Source organism: Neoarius graeffei, chromosome 24 (assembly GCF_027579695.1).
Source record: "Neoarius graeffei isolate fNeoGra1 chromosome 24, fNeoGra1.pri, whole genome shotgun sequence".
Lineage (NCBI taxonomy): Eukaryota > Metazoa > Chordata > Actinopteri > Siluriformes > Ariidae > Neoarius > Neoarius graeffei.
The window spans coordinates 18,890,024-18,912,992 of record NC_083592.1 but is presented as its reverse complement, the minus strand read 5'-3'; the positions used below and the strand labels follow the sequence as shown (position 1 = coordinate 18,912,992).

At 43.6% G+C, this 22,969-nt stretch overlaps 1 protein-coding gene across 11 annotated transcripts in view; it reads right to left on the bottom strand.

The window, feature by feature from the left end:
* Window positions 1–22,969, bottom strand: part of LOC132872214 (probable E3 ubiquitin-protein ligase HECTD4) — an 868,395-nt gene that overhangs the window by 536,485 nt on the left and 308,941 nt on the right. For 8 of the 11 annotated variants that reach the window (XR_009651396.1, XR_009651397.1, XM_060906858.1 and 5 more), the window contains exons 15-18: window positions 16,628–16,733; window positions 16,403–16,523; window positions 12,776–12,904; window positions 1,281–1,405 (exon numbers count right to left, since the gene is read on the bottom strand). Coding sequence is in view for 9 of the 11 variants with exons in the window: in XM_060906858.1 (XP_060762841.1) it covers window positions 1,281–1,405; window positions 12,776–12,904; window positions 16,403–16,523; window positions 16,628–16,733 (481 nt within the window). In the remaining 2 variants the exon portion in view is untranslated. The remainder of the gene's footprint in view (window positions 1–1,280; window positions 1,406–12,775; window positions 12,905–16,402; window positions 16,524–16,627; window positions 16,734–22,969) is intronic. The other 3 variants (XM_060906860.1, XM_060906864.1, XM_060906861.1) reach the window with 2 other exon arrangements.

The window sequence follows — 22,969 nt, the reverse complement described above, 5'->3', positions numbered from 1 at the left end:
GAGGTACAATTTAACTGAACTGTGGAAGCCGGACAGATGGACGCCGCATCATGGCAATAGCTCATCGGTCTTCTGGACAGATGAGCTAAAGATGACAATATTATATCCCTTTTCCACAAGTTGACACAGTTCCCTGAGGTCTTAATAAAATGTCTGTGACACACTTTGGTCAAAATACCACAAGGGTAAAACACCACAGCCCCGCTTCTCACCCTGTCTAAACAGCCCTGTTCAAAACGGTCGATTTGAGTGCTTGAGCCACTGCTCCCCCAACCCCCCGCTTCTGGCCAATCAGGCGTCACTTCACTCATGAATATTCATTTGCACGGGCATTTCTCAGGTCATGAGTGGAGATACCCAGATGAGGGGGTGATATCACTTTATAATAAGCTCCCCTTGTGACATAGAAAGAGAAGCCAAATCTGAATAGCTTGTTGAAGCACATGTTTTCTGAAATACGCAGCCCAAAAGTAACTAATTGGGTTGTTTATTTCAAAGTTTGTGAGTTGGTAGGCACTCCAGATACCCAAATGTATGTGCACAAGCACAGAAAAAGTGAGTTTTTCATAATGTGTAACCTTTAAAGCACTATTTTAAGTCAGTCTCAATAAGGGCATCTGCCAAATGCCATACTGTAAATGTAATTGTAAAGTCATTGGAGAAGGCGTGAACCAACAATTTTTTTGTCTTTGTTGACTATGCACATGCCACTTGAATGGGCGACCTTGTACGTGCCATTCAGCAAAGTCAAATTAGCATCTCCAATCTGATTTGCCTATTGGCAGAATATACAGCTTCAACTTCGTGCTGGCCTTATACAGAACCATGTAAATGCAATGTAAATACAAGAATGGGGACTTATAAAATGGAAACCTCTGATCTGATTACAATGTACAACTAGTTTTGGAAACAATTTTACCACAAGTAACTTAAATGCATTATTTCTAATTTTTTTTTTTAAACTAGAAAGAGGCAATTACTTTGCATGGCCTTTTGTGAATCTTTAACATGGAAGGGAATAATGCCACATAGTCAGTTTCAACAGCGAATGCACATACTGCATGTTATCATGCAGTTATACTTAAGAAATATTGTAAGAGCAAGAATGCAGTTATATTGAATATTTGCACAGATGTTATTAGTTTTATGTGGTGAACACAGACAAGTGGAGTGATCAACAATTAAATATCCCAACTTGTTTATAGTAAATATAAGCATTCTTGGAACTAAGCCAGTCAAACTTAGTGAACTAGAACAATTAATAAAATCTTCAAGCTCACCTGCTTTCATGATCGGTAATATCACTATTGATCAGAGCATTGGTGACTTGATGAAGAGTCTCCAGAACTTCATCACAACCAACCAGGATCTTGCCTGCCAGGGACAGGATGCTGGTCTGCAGTTCCTTAAAGAAACAAATGCACACAGACACCCATGCCTGTATTAAGAACAAAATTAATTTACCGAGGACAGCACCCACAGGGTTTTCATTCATATAGCACAGTTTGATGCTAGCAAGCTAATGACAGCTATGCTAATGTAATGTGTTCATGCCATGCTTACATTCTGAGAAAATACTGTTTTATGTAAAAAGATAAGGGGAAAAAAATCCACATTGTTTCAGTAGTGTTACACATGCCTCGGAGCGTGAATTTGAATTGTGAACTGGAATGGGGCAAAAGCTGTGACGTCCCCTTTTTTGTTTTCTTTCTCTCACTTGTTTATTTAATTGTTGAAGCTACACTGAAAAGCACGGTGAAAATAAATGCCAGCCCAAAGCAGCTTAAAAAAATCCACCTGTCTCCTGAGTCTTCCTCTGTACTCTCATACACCAGTGTCCTACATGCATGTCAATTTGTGCACGGAACTCCCAGAGGAATTCTGACCCATCCCACCCATTCCTGAAGTTATTTTTATTTGTAATATTTTCTAATCAACAAAAAATATAAATAAATTAGTGTTTAAACACAGCAACGTTAACCAGGATAAAGCAGTTACTCAATATGAATGAATGTGGTAAACAGACTACAGATTAAAAATCATATTGTACTATCTATCTAAGAGTGCTATGAATTAGCAGCTTTTGCTTGTAATGACCATTTTGTACAATAAATAATCTAGTAAGTAATTTTACGAAAGCAAAGTAAATGAAATTAAAAAAATATATATCATGCAAGTGGGGTGTTGAGGTGAAAAAAACAGCTATGGATTTTGTCTCATTTATTACCTCGCCTGGGACAAGGTATTGTTTTCAGTGGGGTTTCTTTGTTGTTGTTGTTTTTTTGTTAACAACATTATGGGAAAATGGCTGGACCAATCTTCATGAAACTTTCAGGATAGATGGGCATTGGGCTCAAACAGAACTTCCAACATTTTGAGGGTCATCCGGTCAAGGTCAACTAATGCCGCTTTTCCACTACAAACGCGGCTGAGTCGGGCTGAGCCGTGCCGTGCTGAGTTGGGCTGAGTCGAGCTGAGCGGGGCTGTTGGAGTTGCATTTCGACTATCACCGTGCTGAACCGTGCTGGCTGGAAGTGGGTGGACACATTGGGTGGAGTTAGCGAAAGTGGGTGGACGTCACGTGATGTCGTTAAGCGGCGCAAACAGTGACATCAGTGATCTTTTAAGTGGTAGTCTCACGACCCGGATAGTAAACAATAAACATGGAGGACATGGAGTCGTTAGTGTTGCTGGTCTTGGTGCTGTGGCTTGTTGTCACCGACAACGCCAACAGATACTGGCAAGAGCGTATAGATGAGGCGAGGCGCATAAGGCTCCAGAAATTCTCGTAATTCGTAATTATTCTTCTTCCGGGTTTACGGTGTTTACAGATCCCAGCGTGCTCGTGGGGCATGTGAGGACACTCCTCCTCACCAATCAGTGCACAGGGGAGTGTCTGCTCACGCCCCCAGCCTCACTCAGCTCGGTTTGGCTCGCTTCAGCCCCACTCCAAAACCGTGCGAGTTTTGGGTGCTAAGCAGGGCTGAAGCGAGCTGAGTCGTGCTGTTTTGAGATAGTCGAAACACGAGCCGTGTCGGGCTGAAGTGAGCTGAAACGAGCTGAAGTGAGCTGAAAAAGGGTAGTGGAAAAGGGCCAAAAAAGGTCAAAATCATTTTTGTTGTGGCTACTGCCTCATATAGAGGCGCTAGCCACTATGTCATCGTGCTGTAAGAATGTAAGAGCGTAACAATCGCACAGTGCACATGCGCATGTTCCAATTAAAAAACGCTGTGTCTGTTATTGTGTATATGACAAATAAACATCTTGAATGGCCAGTGAGTGCATACAATTCAGTTCACCATTCAAAATAAATGGACTAGACTAAAGAAATCGCTTTCAGATGTTTATGCTTATTACTGAGGGAAAGTGTACATTTCCACTGAGCTCTAGTGCCGGGCCATTTCCAGGAAATAAGAGTTTGGGTCATGGCGACAGCGTGTGTATGTCAGCCTCGGTTTGGAGGTTTCAGAATTGAAAACTGTAAGAGATAAGAGTAGAATAAGATAAAGTACAGACACTTTGTATATTTTACTTTTGTGATTTTTAAATTGTTCATTTTTGGATTATGCTTCATTTTTGTGGATATTGCCTCAGAATAAATATATATGCTATATTTACTGTATGGACATGGTATCAGAAAACATTTTTATTTATAAGCAGTAGCCACATGTACCCATAGGGTACCTATTTTTTTCAGAATATCTTCCTTCATATTCATCATACATGCTACCGGGCAAGGTTCGTTTTGCCTGGCAACACTTGTTTTTAAATAAATGCCTCTCGCACAGTGATAGTGCAGCATCAAAATGTTCTTCATGTGGATCCTTTTAATGTTTTCTCACTGCAACTTATGGACCCAGGACATACAGTCATGGGCGCCGCCAGGGGGGGAAAGGTTAGAACAATTCTAGGGGCCCAGCACTGCCATGGGGCCCTTTAAGGGGCTGATAATATGCTTTTGACGTTTTAATAAGACTTTTGAAATAACAACAATGCAATATTCCATCTGGTAAAATGAGCTAATTGAACAAGGTTGTCTATTTCTTGAGTTCTTCAACATATTGTCATTTAACCCTCCCCCTTTTGTGAAATGGTACGGTCCAGTTCTGGTAGAAGCGCGATGCGTTAAATCTGTGTGCTGATCAGTGCAACGCTACTTGCTGCTGTGTCGCGGTGCAGCAGCCAGCCAGCCAGCCAGCAGTGGAGTGCGTACAGTCTATGATCGCTAAATATGAAGAGTGGCTGTCAAAAACGTAAAGAAAGGCAGCTGAAAGCTGAGAGGGACCAGAGAGGCAGGCAACTGGTCACTCAGTTTTTCCCAAAGAAAGGTAGCTATCGCTCACATGTGTGTTCAAAATATTAGCGAATGGTAAATGAACAGTATGAATGTGGTTGGATTAGCCTATCAAGAGAACACTTTTACAGTTTGTACAGTGACATTTTTTCCATTTTAATAACTGAACTGACTTGTCTGATAAACAAGATGAAATATTACGTTATGCTGGTGCTAATAACTAGTGCTAATAACCAGTTTCATAACTAATGGGGTGCCCTAAATATGCACAGATTCAGCCTCAGGGGGACCCCCGCCCTACCAAACCACTGAACCCCCCTTTGGAGAAGGAGGTAAGCAGCAATACAACCCATAAATGCTTTAGAATTGAAGTTTTTAATGAGCGAGCGCCATATACAGTTTGCTAGATTAAAGTGTTGCTAATGTAACAGACGTTGCGTTGTGTTGTTCACCAGTCTTTTTATTCTGAAGAAATGAGACACAAATACACTGCTGAGGACGGGCTGCAAACGTCCAAAGGCACTGGCGCTTACATTTCCAAAACGAACTGAAAGAGGCCAGCGCCTTGTTCCCATAACTACCTGCGCTCTTAAAGGGCCAGCGCAGAATTTCCCCACCACTACACACAATGGCAAGTGGAAAAAAATAAACCCGCTACACTAATAACGGACACCAGTCAAGTGTTTGACATGGTTACGTGTGTGGAATGTTCACACGTTCTAAACCATTGGTTTCAACCATTGGTTAATACATAAAATGTAATAAAGTCACAAACTCAAGGTCCATGGGCTATCAAAAGTCAAATAATGACAATAGTGCAATTGTGACGAGGGTGGGCAAAGTTGGGGGGCCCAAAATTCTAATCTTTCATGGGGCCCAAAATTTCTGGCGGCGCCCCTGCATACAGTAAATACCCAGACAGTCATTTCAATACTCAAATACTGGTACTTCATATGGTATTCAAACATCTATGCACACAGCTAAAAAAATAAAGAAATAAATTTCAACATTAAAAACCGAAAATCAACAAACAAAAATATTTAATTAGAGAGGCTTTGTATTGTTTATATTTTTAAATAAATAAGCCATTTTTGCATAAGCCCTTACATGGACTGAGACCTTTAAGTAGTGAAGGGTGTTTGTGTATTTCAGTGAACTTCAGGGTGATACCCCTCAGAGCTTAAAGGGTACAGTGCCTTGCAAAAATATTCATACCCCTTGAACTTTCACATTTTTCCACCTTACAACCACGAACTTAAAAGTTTTTTATTGAGATTTTATGTGATAGACCAACACAGAGTAGCACATAATTGTGAAGTGAAACAAAAATGATAAATGGTCTTCAAAAATTTAAACAAATAAAAATCTGAAAAATGTGATGTGCATTAGTATTCAGCCCCCCTGCGTCAATACTTTGTAGAACCACCTTTTGCTGCAATTACAGCTGCAAGCCTTTTGTGGTATGTCTCTACCAGCTTTGCACATCTAGACACTGAAATGTTTGCCCATTATTCTTTGCAAAATAGCTCAAGCTCAGCCAGATTGGATGGAGAGCGTTTGTGAACAGCAATTTTCAAGTCTTGCCACAGATGCTCAATGGGATTTAGGTCTGGACTTTGACTGGGCCATTCTAAACATGAATATTCTTTGATCTAAACCATTCCATTGTAGCTCTGGCTGTATGTTTAGGGTCATTGTCTTGCTGGAAGGGGAATCTCCTTCCCAGTCTCAAATCTTTTGCAGCCTCCAACATGTTTTCTTCCAGGATTGCCCTGTATTTAGCTCCATCCATCTTCCCATCAACTCTGACCAGCTTCCCTGTCCCTGCTGAAGAAAAGCATCCCCATAGCATGATGCTGCCACCACCATGTTTCACAGTGGGGATGGTGTGTGCAGGGTGATGAGCAGTGTTAGTTTTCCACCACACATAGCGCTTTGCATTTAGGCGACAAAGTTCAACTTTGGTCTCATCTGACCAAAGCACCTTCTTCCACATGTTTGCTGTGTCCCCTACATGGCTTCTTATGCCTGTCTTTCAACAATGGCTTTCTTCTTGCCACTCTTCCAAAAAGGTCAGATTTGTGGAGTGTACGACTCATAGTTGTCCTGTGCACAGATTCTCCCACCTGAGCTGTGGATTTCTGCAGCTCCTCCAGAGTGATCATGGGCCTCTTGGCTGCTTCTCTGACCAGTGCTCTCCTTGCTCGCTCTGTCAGTTTAGGTGGACAGCCATGTCTTGGTAGGTTTGCAGTTGTGCCATACTTTTTCCATTTTTGAATGATGGATTGAACAGTGCTTCTTGAGATGTTCAGAGCTTAGGATATTTTTTATAACCTAACCCTGCTTTAAACTTCTCCAGAACTTTATCCCTGACCTGTCTGGTGAGTTCATGATGCTGTTTGTTCTTCAGTGTTCTCTAACAAACCACTGAGGCCTTCACAGAACAAGTGTATTTATGCTGAGAGTAAATTACACACAGTAGGACTCTATTAACTAATTAGATGACTTCTGAAGGCAATTGATTGCACTGGATTATATTTAGCGGTATCAGAGGACGGGGCTGAATACTAATGCACACCATATTTTTCAGATTTTTATTTGTTTAAAATTTTGAAGACCATTTATCATTTTCGTTTCACTTCACAATTATGTGCTACTCTGTGTTGGTCTATCACATAAAATATCAATAAAAAACTTTTAAGTTTGTGGTTGTAAGGTGGAAAAATGTGAAAAAGTTCAAGGGGTATGAATACTTTTGCAAGGCGCTGTACCTGTACAGCATTTAAACATGATCGTTATCAATAGTACAAGCCCTAATTATCGTAATTCACACAAGTGCAGCCACTTGATTAGCTATCATAAGTAGCTTTAAGTGCTGAAAAGTCCAAAAGCTTCTTGCACATGGGCAACCAATATAGTGCCCAGGATGAGACGTCAAGTTGTTGATAGCCAGGTACTGGAAATGTAGCCGATGTAAACATACGTGTTAGCCTGGATTTAGTCAGATGAAAGTGTGTTATCTTCAAGTCAGTATTTACAGTCGAGAAACCGGATATCTGTATGAACCTCAGAAAAAGGACTATCCACATCTGGAAAATGATTTAAGCAGTGAATCATCAGATGATTCTAATGATGAAATCATGAGAAGCGCAAAGTCAGGAAGGCGGGTCAAAGGGTTTGGCAGCTATCTGGTGCTGATGTGGAAAGTGTGCCAAGCGGAAAACTGACACTGAATGTGTTTGATGTAAAGAGCATGAACTTTTCTGCAATGTAAGACAGGCACAGTCACTGCACTGTTTCACGGATAAACCCGGTCTGGAAATGTATGTTGTGCACAAGCCTGCATTGGAAATGGACTATATATAGAGGCATGTGCCCAGTTGGGATACCCGCAGTTCTGAAGTGCTTTCTTGAACTGGGCCTTCTTTCTTCCCAACTGGGCCTTCTTCAAGAGCAGAAAAAGGAACATAACGGACAAGGAGGATAACAGGAACAAACACAAGAACATTGTCATTCCCTACATTTCTGGGTCTATCTGAGAAACTCAGGAGGATCTTCTACAAACACAACATTCTGGTACATTTCAGACCCAGTAATACACTGAAGCAGAAAATGGTCCACCCTAAGGAAAGAATAGCCAGACACAACAGGACAACATAGTGTATGCAATTCAGTGCAGTTAGGAATGCACGGACTCACATATTGGGGAAACAAAACAACTGCTTCACAGGCGCATGGCTCAACACAGGAGAGCTAGTTCCTCAGGCCAGGACTCTGTTGTCTATCTTCATCTTAACAACAAAGGACACTCATTTCAGGATTGCAACATACGCATTCTAGCCAGAGAGGATCATTGGTATAAGCGAGGAGTTAAAGAAGCCATTTTTGTCAACCTGGAAAGGCCATCACTGATGGCCTTTCCAGGTTGGTCTAAGACATCATTTATCAGCCACCTACAATGCAGTCCTTAGCACACTTCCCAGACAACTGAATGCACACCAAAACCCAGCTGTTTTTAGTGACTCACAGGACAGAGAGAACCAACGATCCTTTGATCACCCCAACGGCTCTATAGGCCATTCACACCCAGCCCCCAGTGACCCACAACAGGATGACTTAACGACACCTTAGGATTACTTTTCATCCATGAGAGGATAAATACCTGATACTCCCTATAGAGATCTTGCAGTCACGTGACCGGAAAGTACACAGCCGCCATCTTGTCGGTAAAAAACACCGCTGAATACTGCTGCACTCGTGTACAGAATGGATCAATTTCAACCGACGGACTACACGGCTCATTTTTCTAATGAACAGATAACTAGATATATGTCTAAAATAAACGATCTACAGATTAGTGACCCTTATGGCTTACCAGACGGAGTTTTCACGACCGGATTTTGAACTGCCAGCGGAATACCCAGACGTGTATAATTACCTCATTAACTTTCCCTCGCTGTTCAGTGGTGAAGCACTGCATGCTTATAAATCTCTGGACAGTTATCTTTACAGAAATTCAGGATTTGTCAGTGACTCAGATGTGGCATCTTGTAAACAAGAATCCTCATTGGATGGGTAAGTCACTTAAGTATTGAGTATAGCACTGACCAGCCGATTATAGAATAGAATAAGGTAATTCCAGCTGTAATTCCAAATCGTCCGTTTTGTTTACCATGGATCTGGTGTTGGAGAGGTAGAGGCTTAGCAGTGGAGGTTTGAGTGGCTGTTTTCTGAGCTTAGTCAACAGGCCGGCTCTGCCTGCAGCCTCGCTTTTGCTTCCGCTCCCGACGCCACCTCCTTCGCTTTGCTTCCGATAACAATCCACGGAGACCCCGCTGGTCTCGCTATCTCGTCCGGAATGTTGTGCATGCGATGGAAATCGCTACAAACCGTCATTTTCTGCTGGAAACCCATGTCCAGTAAGTCCATACAGTTGTAGTGGATATTGAAGTCCGGTACAGACGAACAACACGCAAAAATACACACAAAAAACATAAAAAACGTGCACAGGTAGGGAGAGCTTGCAGCCGTTGTAGTAGAATTGTATATAGTAGGGTTTTCCAGAAGAAAAGGTAGAAGTAAAAGCAGAAGTAGAACCAGAAGTAGAAGGCAGAAATATGGTGTTTGACCGACAAGACGGCGTCTGTCACAATCTGGATCGGCTTTGACGTCACATGCAAGTGCTCCATTGAGGTTTTTCACCCACGTGACCAAGTCATGTGATGCATCATTAGGCTGCCATTTTGGACGTCACGGCTCGAATCAGTTTGAATGCGAGGAAGGCGACAAACGAAAAACATAAAAGAAAAAGGAGCGAGATGCAGAAAACACCTTCACTATCCAGCGACGTAGGACATTTACAGGGCGAGCAGAGGGAGAGGTATTTGCAAAAATTGAGGTTAGCAGGCTTAGAGAGCGACGTTTACCTGCTTGCACCAGGATTGTTCACTGACGTACGGAAATACACGAAGCCCTCGTCTTTACCTGACTTCGACCCACATGATCTGTATACCTATGTCGTTAAAAACCCATCGCCATACACAGGTATTGATCTGAAAGCGTATAAGAGTTTGGATGCCTACAAATATTTTGTGTCAGGCTGGGTAACATGCCTACATCAGTGGGTCATCCCTGGAGCCGGTGGTCGCCATCTTATTACAGCTAAGGTTTGTTCACATTTTCATTTACTTTCGGTCCTCAGGATAAACAAAATGTTATTAAATGTCATTGAAATAACTTCTTAGTCTGTTGAGACATGGCCCGTTATAAATTTGCTGTTACCAGGCAATGACCAAGAACTGTATTATTAGGGTCGGTGTCTGTGTTGTAGCAGTGTACTAGCAGCTAGCTGTTAGCACTAGCTAATGTCAACAACATAGTAGCTAGTATGTTACTGTAGCAATGTTTACGTTGTCATTTGGATGACTGTTAAAACCTTTCAGTCTCAAGTTTTTCCTTTACTGTATTTACTAGTTTACTGTAATTATGATCCGGCAGCTATTTACACCAGATCCAGTGTAAATAGCTGCCAGAGCGCGCTCCGGCTTGCTCCCCCTCAAATTAAGCAGCGCGCTCCGGCTTGCTCCCGGAGTGCTCCGGCCGAGGTTCCGGAGCGCGCTCCGGCTTGCTCCCCCTCAAATTAAGCAGCACGCTCCGGCTTGCTCCCGGAGCGCTCCGGCCGAGGTTCCGGAGCGCGCTCCGGCTTGCTCCCCCTCAAATTAAGCAGTGCGCTCTGGCTTGCTCCCGGAGTGCTCCGGCCGAGGTTCCGGAGTGCGCTCCGGCTTGCTCCCCCTCAAATTAAGCAGCGCGCTCCGGCTTGCTCCTGGAGCACTCCGGGAGCAAGCCGGAGCGCGCTGCTTAATTTGAGGGGGAGCAAGCCGGAACGCGCTCCGGAACCTCGGCCAGAGCACTCCGGGAGCAAGCCGGAGCGCGCTGCTTAATTTGAGGGGGAGCAAGCCAGAGCGCGCTCCGGCAGCTATTTACACTGGATCCGGTGTAAATAGCTGCCGGATCATAATTACAGTAAACTAGTAAATACAGTAAAGGAAAAACTTGAGACTGAAAGGTATTTGTTAGGGTTTGCTGGGATTTGAACCTGGTTCGCTGGTGTGATAATCCAGCAAACCCCCACTAGGCCACCAGGGGGATGACTCAAATGCAGAGGTGTGAGGCGGAAGTAGAAAAAAGTATCAAAAAGGTTTATTTACAATATTTACAAAAAATCCAAGAAGTATAATCCAAAACGCTCAGAAGATCTTAAGGGAAAAAATAAAAAATCCAAAAGTTCAAAGTAAATACAAAAGCCAAAAAAACTAGAAAAGAAAAGGCAAAAATACCAAACGCTCAGAAGATTCACAAAGTCAAAAAAACAAAATCCATAAAGTCCAAAAGAAAGCAAAAATACAAAGAACACAAGGACATGGACGAGGAAATTGGAACAGAGGTAACTGGAGCTTAAACCTAACAGCACAAAGACTCCGTGACAAGAGGACTGAACTCAGGGGGTATAAATACACAAAATAAATTGGAAACAGGTGACACTAATGAAAACAGGCAATCAACACCAACCCAAAACACAGGACACAGTGGCGACCCCTAGAGGCCAAAACAAACATAGACAAAAAACAGGAAATAACAGCGGCCTCTAGAGGCCAAAATAGTCCCAGTCCTAACAGTTTTAACAGTCATCCAAATGACTGAACGTAAACATTGCTACAGTAACATACTAGCTACTATGTTGTTGACATTAGCTAGCTTGACCTTCAAAATGGCGGACACCGGGGCGTCACGTGACCCTGTGACGTCAGGTGAAATACCTCAATTAGTCAGACAGAACTGAAGAAGCCTTTCGGATGAGAAACGTCTTCAAGAATGTTCAAGCAAGTCCAGTTGCTCTCTTTTACCAGCCACAGTTTACTATGACCTGGATGACTGAGAATCTTCACAAACACAGAAAAAATGTTTTCCCTCATTACATTTATTATTTTTTGCAACCATAGACTTTGCACGCCACCATTTTAAAAGACTGTTTTGCACATCCGGCTACATTGTGGTATCAGGAGCAGCAAGCCAATCAAGATACAGGAAACTTAATGATATTAGGTCATGCTGACTTTTGACACTGCCCACAAAATGGCAATATGGCTGTGCCCTCAAGTGGAATTTAAGTGAGCAGGAATACAAAAGAATTTTAAAACACTGTTTTATGTGACACAGTGTGACATTACAGGGTAATCAAAATGCAATTGTGCAACATTTCTAGCTTGTATTTTTCACTGTGGGTACCATTTAATGCTCCCAGAAGGGCCACGCATTGCAGACAGATTTGACGGGAGAGGTCACACAAAGAGGGATCCTAATGACTCCATGAAAAAAAAAAACTCAGTGTACCCTGCCCACATTACAGTTACCAAGACAAACCCCCCAGAAGTGGAGGTCTGGGGGTAGTTTCTCCATGCATATGCCTGGTGGGCCACACATTAAACTGGTCAGGCTCATCCTGAGATGAAAAAGTGGATTCATCATTGTAAGCTTACCACATGCAAGGGTGGGAGTAAGGTGTTATGCCAGATGAGCAGCAGGTATGTGATGGACAGTTAGTTTTAGAGGGAAAAGACCAGACACTTGCTTTGGTAACATGGCATATTATTTCACTGACAGGGAAAGAGTACAAGTGTGGAAGATGGAAAATTATGGCCTAGATATAGTCGTCCTTACATCCCTTCACAATTGGGGAAAATACCTTTCCCCATTTATTCATTCATTAATTCATTTATTTATTTTAAAAAATTACCTTATTCTCTTATTGTTTGACTGAAATTTGTGTGTATTCCCTTTTATACAATTAGATCACCAAGTTTTATGAAAGGTGTCAATGATTCTCGAGAGCATTGTATGTTTCATCTACACAATAATCTACATACAGTTCCACAGGTATGCACATATATTAAACAGTAAAGGGCATTTAAAGGAGATGTTTACCTGTACCTTCATTGTTTCCCCTTGAAGGGAGTTGTCACTGTCATCGCTGTCATCAGGGTGGATCAAGAGGGTATTGCTTAGCAAATGGTTCTGAACAGCCATAATATAGTGCAAGCTTGGTGAGGCCACCTGAGGTGGAAAAAAAAAGATAATGGTGTTTGTAAACACATCCTAATTTGTTTTTTGACATAAAAGAAAGGACTTACAAATTAGGTGAAAAATGTAAGTGCAAGTGAGCCAAAATAAACAGCAACTGCACATAAGGTGCAACAAGCCTGTTTGCTTGGGGGGGGGGGGGGGGGGGTTGCAAAACACACACAAGCTGCCACTACACTTAACCCTCAACTGCTCAGTTGTATAAATGAGACACAGTTGCAGTCAGAAGTTTACATACAGCGACATGGATGTCAGCATGGACATGAACGTCACAGCAATATTGGGCTTTCAATAATTTCAGAAGTAAAGAATTTAGTGCATACTGTAAGATTTGGGATTTCTGACATCAACGCAGTGTCAAAATGATACTTTTTTATATATATCATTTATATATATATACACACACACACACACACACACACACACACACACACACACAGGTATATATATAAAAGGTCACTCTAAATTGACCATAGGTGTGAATGTGAGTGTGAATGGTTGTCTGTGTCTATGTGTCAGCCCTGTGATGACCTGGCGACTTGTCCAGGGTGTACCCCGCCTTTCGCCCGTAGTCAGCTGGGATAGGCTCCAGCTTGCCTGCGACCCTGTAGAACAGGATAAAGTGACTAGAGATAATGAGACAATATACATACAGCAGACCCAATATTGCTTGGTTAAATGTCCCATAGAAAGTTTTACCTTGACCAGACACTTCTGGTAGCAATCAGCAAGCTTCTAGCAGAAATGCAGTTTGATATTTGTTCATTCTTCTTGGCAAAATTGGTAAATTTTAATTAAATGTGTGTTTCCTGGCACAGACACAACTTTTAAGCACAGTCCACATGTTTTCGATTGGGTTGAAGTCAGGACTTGCTTTAAGCTTAATGTAAGCCTGCTTTATCCATTCCACAACCAGCTTTCCAGGAGCTTCCAGTTCATGGCAGACCTGTGCCTTGGTGGTTCCAGCATTGTTCCTGACCATCCAAACCAATTTCCTATCAGCTGAGGCTGACAGGTTGGGTCTTCTTCCAGCCAAGTCTCTTGACAAAGTAGCTACACCTCCCAATAATTTGTACTTACATATAGTCGTTTGAATTGATGATCTTGAAATCTGCAGTTGTTCAAAAATGGCTTCAAGAGAAATTCCCGAGTTGTGGAAATCCATGATCCTCTCAGATCTGCGCTGAGCTCCTTGGACATTCCCATTGTACTGTGTGTTGGTCAAGCCGATGATTGTTGTCAAAACACACACGTTTTACATTGGCAAAGAGAAGCTACCAAATGCAATCAGTCATGATCACGAACAGGAAGGTAAGAGGCCTTGGTCTTGTCAAGTTAAAATACATTTTGAAGCTTTCAGCACTACTGAATTAATAATATAAGTGGTTGTAGGTAAATTTTTGACCCTGTATGTATAATTTTGCCCTGTGTTCATTTCAGAAAACCCAAAATAAATTAAAACTTGTGCACCAAATTACTGTTTCCCCCCCCCCCCATTAAAGATGTACATCATCAGTGAAAAGTTTGGTCACACCTTCTAATTCAATGGTTTTCCTTTACTTTTATTATTAAAAAAAAAGACACTTCATGTCAAAGTAATGATGGACCATCATTTCGCTTTACTTAGTTGAGTGGGTTTGACAAAATATGGATTACTACAGTTGTGGAATAGAGCTATTTACTGTATTTTTTTATTATTTACTATTTGGGTGATTGGGGATAAATTAGGGATAAAATTTGGTCATGTTTAAAGTCTTCATTTTTCTGTAAAGCTGCTTTGTGACAATGTCTGTTGTTAAAAGCACTATACAAATAAACTTGACTGATCTCAAACACATTAAGAAGTCAAGAAATTCCACTAATTAACTTTTGACAAAGTGCATCTGTTAATTGAAAAGCATTCCAGGTGACTACCACACAAAGCTGGTTAAGATAATGGCAATAGTGTGTAAAGAGGTCATCAAAAATAAACACTGGCTACTTTAAAGAATCTAAACTATGAAACATTTTGTTTACCACATAATTCCATATATTATTTCATAGTTTTGATGTATTCAGTATTTTTCTACAATGTAGAAAATAGTCAAAATACAGAAACAAATCTATAAAAGAGTAGGCGCGTCCAAACTTTTGAGTGGTACCGTATGCTGTTCAATCATTCTGCCACAGAAAAAGAACAGTTAAAAAAAAAAAAAGTATGTTTTGGATTAATATCCTGCTGAAAGATCCAAACAGGAGCCCCTTGTTGCTTCTTGGTAGATGCAGCCAGATTTCCATTTAAATTATCCTCATATTCACATGATGCTCTGGTATCCCAGATGCTATGGCATCCTACTGTACATCAGCAAACACTATCCACCATACTTAGCAGTGGGAATTAGGTTATTTTCTGTATCAGCATGATTTTATGCCAAACATTCTTTGAGTGTTTGTTTATATTTTGTTCAAACGATTTGGTTCCAGTCAAAGTTACAGTAGCCTTGAGTGAACTCCAGATACTAACATTTTTGTTTCAATGAAATTGATGAAAATTTAGATCTCATCTCATCTCATTATCTCTAGCCGCTTTATCCTTCTACAGGGTCGCAGGCAAGCTGGAGCCTATCCCAGCTGACTATGGGCGAAAGGCGGGGTACACCCTGGACAAGTCGCCAGGTCATCACAGGGCTGACACACAGACACAGACAACCATTCACACTCACATTCACACCTACGGTCAATTTAGAGTCACCAGTTAACCTAACCTGCATGTCTTTGGACTGTGGGGGAAACCGGAGCACCCGGAGGAAACCCACGCGGACACGGGGAGAACATGCAAACTCCGCACAGAAAGGCCCTCGCCGGCCCCGGGGCTCGAACCCAGGACCTTCTTGCTGTGAGGCGACAGCGCTAACCACTACACCACCGTGCCGCCCGAAAATTTAGATGAAAATTAAAATTTTGATGAAATAAATAAAAATTAATAAATAAAAAATATTTGGAAGGTATGTCAGAAAGATTGTGTTAGCACAGCGCTAATTTCGATTTGTGCTTTTCCACCAGACATTGCACAGAAATTTATTGGTGCCAAATTACAGTCATTGCTTCATCGGAGTGTGACCTTTACTGCAATTTAATTTCTATATGTTAAAATGTCCATGATATTTTGGTGCAATAAAATTAAAGAATCAAATCCATCAGAAAATTTATTCTGCTTTTATCACAAAACCGGAGCTTAATTATTCCAAATCATGCACTCGTGCAGACGCGCGCTCTCTCTCTCTCTCTCTCTCTCTCTCCAGCCTCAGGCAAAAGGAAGGAAGTGAAAGTCATTTAATAAAACAGAGTTTACAATTTCAAGCATCTTAAATTGGAAAAATTAATCAGCAAAATAAGAAAAAATAAAAGCAAAAAAGAGAGACTGCATATGGCCTGAAAGGTGCCATCCAAATAAATTTAAAATTGTTTTGAGTAGCCAAGACTGTGACATACAGGCACAGTGGATAGAAGCTTCTGGAACTCTTCTTTGTCAAGTGTTTGGCATTTACTGATGAGAAGGCAAGATTCACGCACTACATTCTTCAGAATGCAGTGCAGCAGTTCATCATTCAGCCTACACAAGAGCAAGCAAGATTAGCAGTCTGATCCAAGGACACCATTTTCATGGGATGAAAGTAATTGAAAGAAGTTATTTCAGAGAAAACAAGCATCATTTACCTATAGTGGTCATCTTCCTCACTTCCAAAGCGGTTCTTCTGTAGCTGGTCAGCAAAGTTGTTAAGAATAATGTCACGCAACTGGGACAAACCACTATTTCTCTCACCTATAAGGGGATTGAAAATTAATTAAAACAAATACAATTAATTATATAACTAATAATAATCCTTCAAAGCTGCAGCATTTGATATTTTTTGGATACAGTGAACTGCCATGAGTAATTGGAACACCGAGTTAGATTTAGGTTGGATTTGGCTGGAGTCTGGATTACTGAGTAATGCTGTGAAGGGAGTAGTGGAATACCGTTGGAGCCACAAACTGATTCTTGACATCTAAGATCCTAACTAAATTGCTGAATATTATTTTAGGTAAACTTTTGTTTCCTTTCCTTACGCCACCTCCAAAACCTCACGGGTGGGATGATTGTTATTCCGCTGGGCTTTTCAGTACACAGGATCTCCAGTGGGATAGAATATAGGCTTTCAGAGGTGCAATCCTGACATAGAGCTCCGATTTTAAGCAGTTCGGTTCGTCCATAACATAGACGTCCGCCAAGTGCTTGAGCATACTGAACAAGTAAACACAACACACATAAAAATACAAAAACGCTGCTGTATAACTGAGAGCCTCAAGCCGTTGCATCTGTCCACGACACCAGATGAGCTAATAAAGATACACTTAGAAGATGGCTCTGGACACGTACAGTTTTGCTACAATAGCTTAGGACTACAACTGCCATGATAACTTTAGGACTGCATTTGTCATGAACAGTTTTTACACTCAATTCAACACCAGTGAACATTGGTGATTCATTGTTGTACAGCAGCTTCACAGAAAAATAAAAAGACTTTAAAAATGTGAGCTAATAAATGTATTTATCTCTAATGAGTAAGCCTGAGGCGATGGTGGCAAGGAAAAACTCCCTCGGATGACATGAGGAAGAAACCTTGAGAGGAAAAAGGCTCAAAAGGGAACAGAAGGTTCATGAGGGTGCTCTCGGACATAAAGTGGCCAGCCACTCTCCTGTCAATAAACTAATCGTCTAATAAAAAAAAAAATCAACAAAATAGACTTCATGTTAAAACATAATGAATTTCCCAGTCACACAATTGCACTTTTTGCCCATATACGACACACTTATAGAAGCAAGTTATTTATAATCATGCTTTCTGTTATCACCCAAATGATGGGTTCCCTTTTGAAACTGCTTCTTCTCAAAGTTTCTTCCTCATGTCGTCTCAGGGAGGTTTTCCTTGCCACCATCATCTCAGGCTTGCTCATTAAGATAAATAAATTTATTCGTTCATATGTTCAAAGTCTTTATTTTTCTGTAAAGCTGCTTTACAACAATTATTAAAAGCGCTGTACAAATACATTGACTTGAGTTATAGAAATACTGAAAACAAAAGGCAAAGAACAAAATAATGAAGATGCAGATAAACAAGAGCACAGTTTCCATGAGAAACCGTAGTGCAAATATTGCACTAATCAAAACGAGTTGATTGATGTACTTTATGTGCTATGCTCAATATTATTTTCACTGGTAGATTAGCAGTACAAGTTAACTGTACTAGCTATGTACACTCACCAGAGACACCAGCAATCTCTGCTACTTTGTTCCAAGCTTTATCTTTATTAATAATGTGTCAATATACTGTATTATACTGTATACGCAATATCTGGTGACTTTTAGGAGCATTTTATGGTGGTACTGACAGTCACTTTTTACTGTTAACATGGTTGAAAAGGTTGCTACAACAAGTGGAGGTCTGTGATCCGGTGGTTTGCAGCACGGGGTTCACGTCTTGTCTCATCTCGTCTTCCGCTTATCCGGGACCGGGTTGCGGAGGCAGCAGTCTAAGCATGGAAGCCCAAACTTCCCTTTCCCCAGACACCTCGGCCAGCTCCTCGGGAAGAACACAGAGGCGTTCCCAGGCCAGCCGAGAGACATAGTCCCTCCAGCGTGTCCTGGGTCTTCCCCGGGGCCTCCTCCCGGGGGGACATGCCTGGAACACCTCCCAAGGGAGGTGTCCAGGAGGCATCCGAAAAAGATGCCTGAGCCACCTCAGCTGATTCCTCTCGATGTGGAGGAGCAGCGGCTCTACTCCGAGCTCCTCCCGAGTGACTGTGCTTCTCACCCTATCTCTAAGGGAGCGCCCAGCCACCCTGCGAAGGAAACTCATTTCAGCCGCTTGTATCCGTGATCTTGTTCTTTCGGTCATTACCCAAAGCTCATGACCATAGGTGAGAGTCGGAACGTAGATTGACCAGTAAATTGAGAGCTTCGCCTTTTGGCTCAGCTCCTTCTTCACCACGACGGACTGGTAAAGTGACTGCATCACTGTGGAGGCTGCACCGATCCGCCTGTCGATCTTGCGCTCCATCCTTCCCTCACTCGTGAACAAGATCCCGAGACACTTAAACTCCTCCACTTGAGGCAGGACTTCTCCACCAACCTGAAGAGGGCAAGCCACCCTTTTCCGGTCGAGAACCATGGCCTCGGACTTGGAGGTGCTGATTCTCATCCCAGCCGCTTCACACTCGGCTGCAAACCGCCCCAAGTGCATGCTGAAGGTCCTGGTTTGAAGAAGCCAACAGGACAACATCATCCGCAAAAAGCAGAGATGAAATCCTGTGGTTCCCAAACAGGATTCTTTCCGGCCCCTGGCTGCACCTAGAAATTCTGTCCATAAAAATTATGAACATAACTGGTGACAAAGGGCAGCCCTGCCGGAGTCCAACATGCACTGGGAACAGGTCTGACTTACTGCCGGCAATGCGAACCAGACTCTTGCAACTGGGAGGAGTTCGGGGAGGCCATGGAGAAGGACTATCGGTCGGCCTCGAAGAAATTCTGGCAAACCGTCCGGCGCCTCAGGAGGGGGAAGCAGTACTCTGCCAACACTGTTTACAGTGCGGGTGGGGAGCTGTTGACCTCGAGTGGGGACATTGTCAGGTGGTGTAAGAAATACTTTGAGGATCTCCTCAATCCCACCGTCATGTCTTCCATTGAGGAGACTGAGGCTGATGACTCAGGGACCGGACAGCCCTTAGCAAAGAGTCCCGAACCCCATACTCCCGAAGCACCCCCCACAGAATACCATGGGGGACATGGTCAAATGCCTTCTCCAGATCCATAAAGCACATGTGGACTGGTTGCACAAACTCCCATGAACCCTCGAGCACCCTATGAAGGGTATAGAGCTGGTCCAGTGTTCCACGACCAGGACGAAAACCGCATTGTTCCTCCTGGATCCAAGGTTCGACTATCAGTCAAATTCTCCTCTCCAGTACCCTGGAGTAAACCTTCCCTGGGAGGCTGAGAAGTGTGATTCCCCTATAATTGGAGCACACTCTCCGGTCCCCTTTCTTAAAAAGAGGGATCACCACCCCAGTCTGCCACTCCAGAGGCACTGTCCCCAACCGCCACGCGATGTTGCAGAGGCGTGCCAACCAAGACAGCCCCACAACATCCAAAGACTTGAGATACTCAGGGCGGATTTCATCCACCCCCGGTGCCTTGCCACCGAGGAGCTTGCAAACCACCTCAGTGACTTCGGCTTGGGCAATGGACGAGTCCACCTCTGAGTCATCAGCCTCAGTCTCCTCAATGGAAGACATGACGGTGGGATTGAGGAGATCCTCAAAGTATTTCTTCCACCACCTGACAATGTCCCCACTCGAGGTCAACAGCTCCCCACCCGCACTGTAAACAGTGTTGGCAGAGTACTGCTTCCCCCTCCTGAGGCGCCGGATGGTTTGCCAGAATTTCTTCGAGGCCGACCGATAGTCCTTCTCCATGGCCTCCCCGAACTCCTCCCAGTTCCAAGTTTTTGCCTCCGCAACTGCCCGAGCTGCAGCACGCCTGGCCTGCCGATACCCGTCAGCTGCCTCAGGAGTCCTGGAGGTCAACATGGCCCGATAGGACTCCTTCTTCAGCTTGACGGCATCCCTTACTTCTGGTGTCCACCACCAGGTTCAGGGATTGCCGCCACGACAGGCACCCGAGACCTTGCGGCCACAGCTCCGAACAGCTGCGTCCACAATGGAGGTAGAGAACATGGTCCACTCAGACTCAATGTCCCCCACCTCCCTCGGAAGCTGGGAAAACCTCTCCCGGAGGTGGGAGTTAAAGACCTCCCCAACAGAGTGCTCGGCCAGACATTCCCAGCAGACCCTCACCATACATTTGGGTCTGCCAGGTTTGTCCAGCTTCCTTCTCCGCCAGCGGATCCAACTCACCACCAGGTGGTGATCAGTTGACAGCTCAGCCCCTCTCTTCACCCAAGTGTCCAAGACATAGGGCCGGAGATCAGATGAAACGACAACAAAGTCTATCATCGACCTCCAACCTAAGGTGTCCTGGTGCCATGTGCACTTATGGACACCCCTATGCTCGAACATGATGTTCGTTATGGACAAACCGTGACTAGCACAGAAGTCCAATAACAAAACACCACTTGGGTTCAGATCGGGAAGGCCGTTCCTCCCAACCACGCCCCTCCAGGTGTCACTGTCGTCACCCACGTGAGCATTGAAGTCCCCCAGTAACACAATGGAGTCCCCAGTCTGAGCACCCCTCAGTACCTCTTCCAGGGACTCCAAGAAGGCCGGATACTCTATACTGCTATTTGGCCCGTAGGCACAAACAACAGCAAGAGCCCTCTCCCCAATCCGAAGGCGCAGAGAGGCGACCCTCTCGTTCACAGGGGTAAACTCCAACACATGGCAGCTGAGCTGGGGAGCTATAAGCAAGCCCACACCAGCCCGCCACCGCTCACCATGGGCGACTCCAGAGAAGTGGAGAGTCCAGCCCCTCTCGAGGAGCTGGGTTCCAGAGCCCAAGCTGTGCGTGGAGGTGAGCCCGACTATCTCTAGCCGGTACCTCTCAACCTCCCGCACAAGCTCAGGCTCTTTCCCCCCCAGCGAAGTGACATCCCATGTCCCAACAGCTAGCCGCTGTGTCCGGGGATCAGGTCGTCGAGACCCCTGCCTTCGACTGCCACCCAATCCACACTGCACCAGTCTCCTACTGCTACCTCTGTGGGTGGTGAACCCACAGGAGGTCGGGCCTGTAGGTATCATGCTGCCATCTTGTGTCAGAACTACAATTCCCAGGCAACTTCCGCGTGACTTACGTCACGCGTGGGCGGGATCATCTACGTCAGTCCGCCATGCACGCATAAGTCCAAGCGGAAGCTCCGCCATTTTGTCTCTCGCGTCCGGTTTTCAAGGGAGCTAGACGCACCAAAGGGATGCTCTCCACCCAAAAAGACGTCTTCTTTCTTGCAAGATCCATCACTCAGCGCGATTTTCTTTCTTACCCTTGGCAAAGGTAAACTCTAGAGTCACGCGATCTTTAAACTCAACCTGAGTTACAACCGGTTTACTTGTATTAGAAGTGACGTCACGACTGCAGCCCAGGCAGTTAAAAGTTAAGAAGCGATTGAATCCTTTTTAACTCAAAAGCGCTGTGCATCTTATTCTGATCAGAGACTTTTCCTCACGAACGCTGAGGTTCGGACCAAGAATCCTCTGCTTTCCACGGGAACCACCCAAGTGCTCCGCTGGACCCGAAAGTTTTCTACGCCTCCATCACGAGCGGCTCACGTGCTCCCACGGCGAGGCCCGAAACTACACCGGCGAATAGTTCTTCATATCTTGCTAAAGGCAGGATTAAGTAAGATTTTGGCATTTGGGCATAATTAAGATAGTCTTAGGAATTTGCTTTTATTGGAATAGTGTGAATTTAAACCCAGGTTTATCTGTTACACTGTTAGACACACAGCGTGTTGATTTATTTTGGTTCTATGTTCTCTCAATTGTTTAATAGATAGGCTGCACATGCTTTTCCTCTCTGACTAACACTTTAATTTCCTTATCATACATTTTGACATTATCAAGGCTTCAGTGAGTTTGGTAATGTTATGAGTGTGGAATCTTTTTGTTACTGAGAAAACACGTGCTCAACAGGCCTGACCAGGTCTGATACACTTTAGATAGCTTCCCTTTGTCTTTAGCTATCTCGTACTCAGTAGGCCTCACCAGGCCTAACAAACACACTTTAGCTAGGCCATAGGGCCTTTCACAAACACACTAGCAACACAAGGCTAATCTAGGCCTCCACCACATGTAGTTAGCTACACGAGGCTAAACACATGGTCAAGTCCTTCACACACACACACACACACACACACACACACACACACACACACACACACACACGTTAGCAACAGAGCTAATCCTTTGTTCTATTTAGATAACATTCTTTTGTTTTAGCTAGCAACAAGCTAGGCCATACACACACTCACCACACATGTATATACACACCTCACTGCTTGT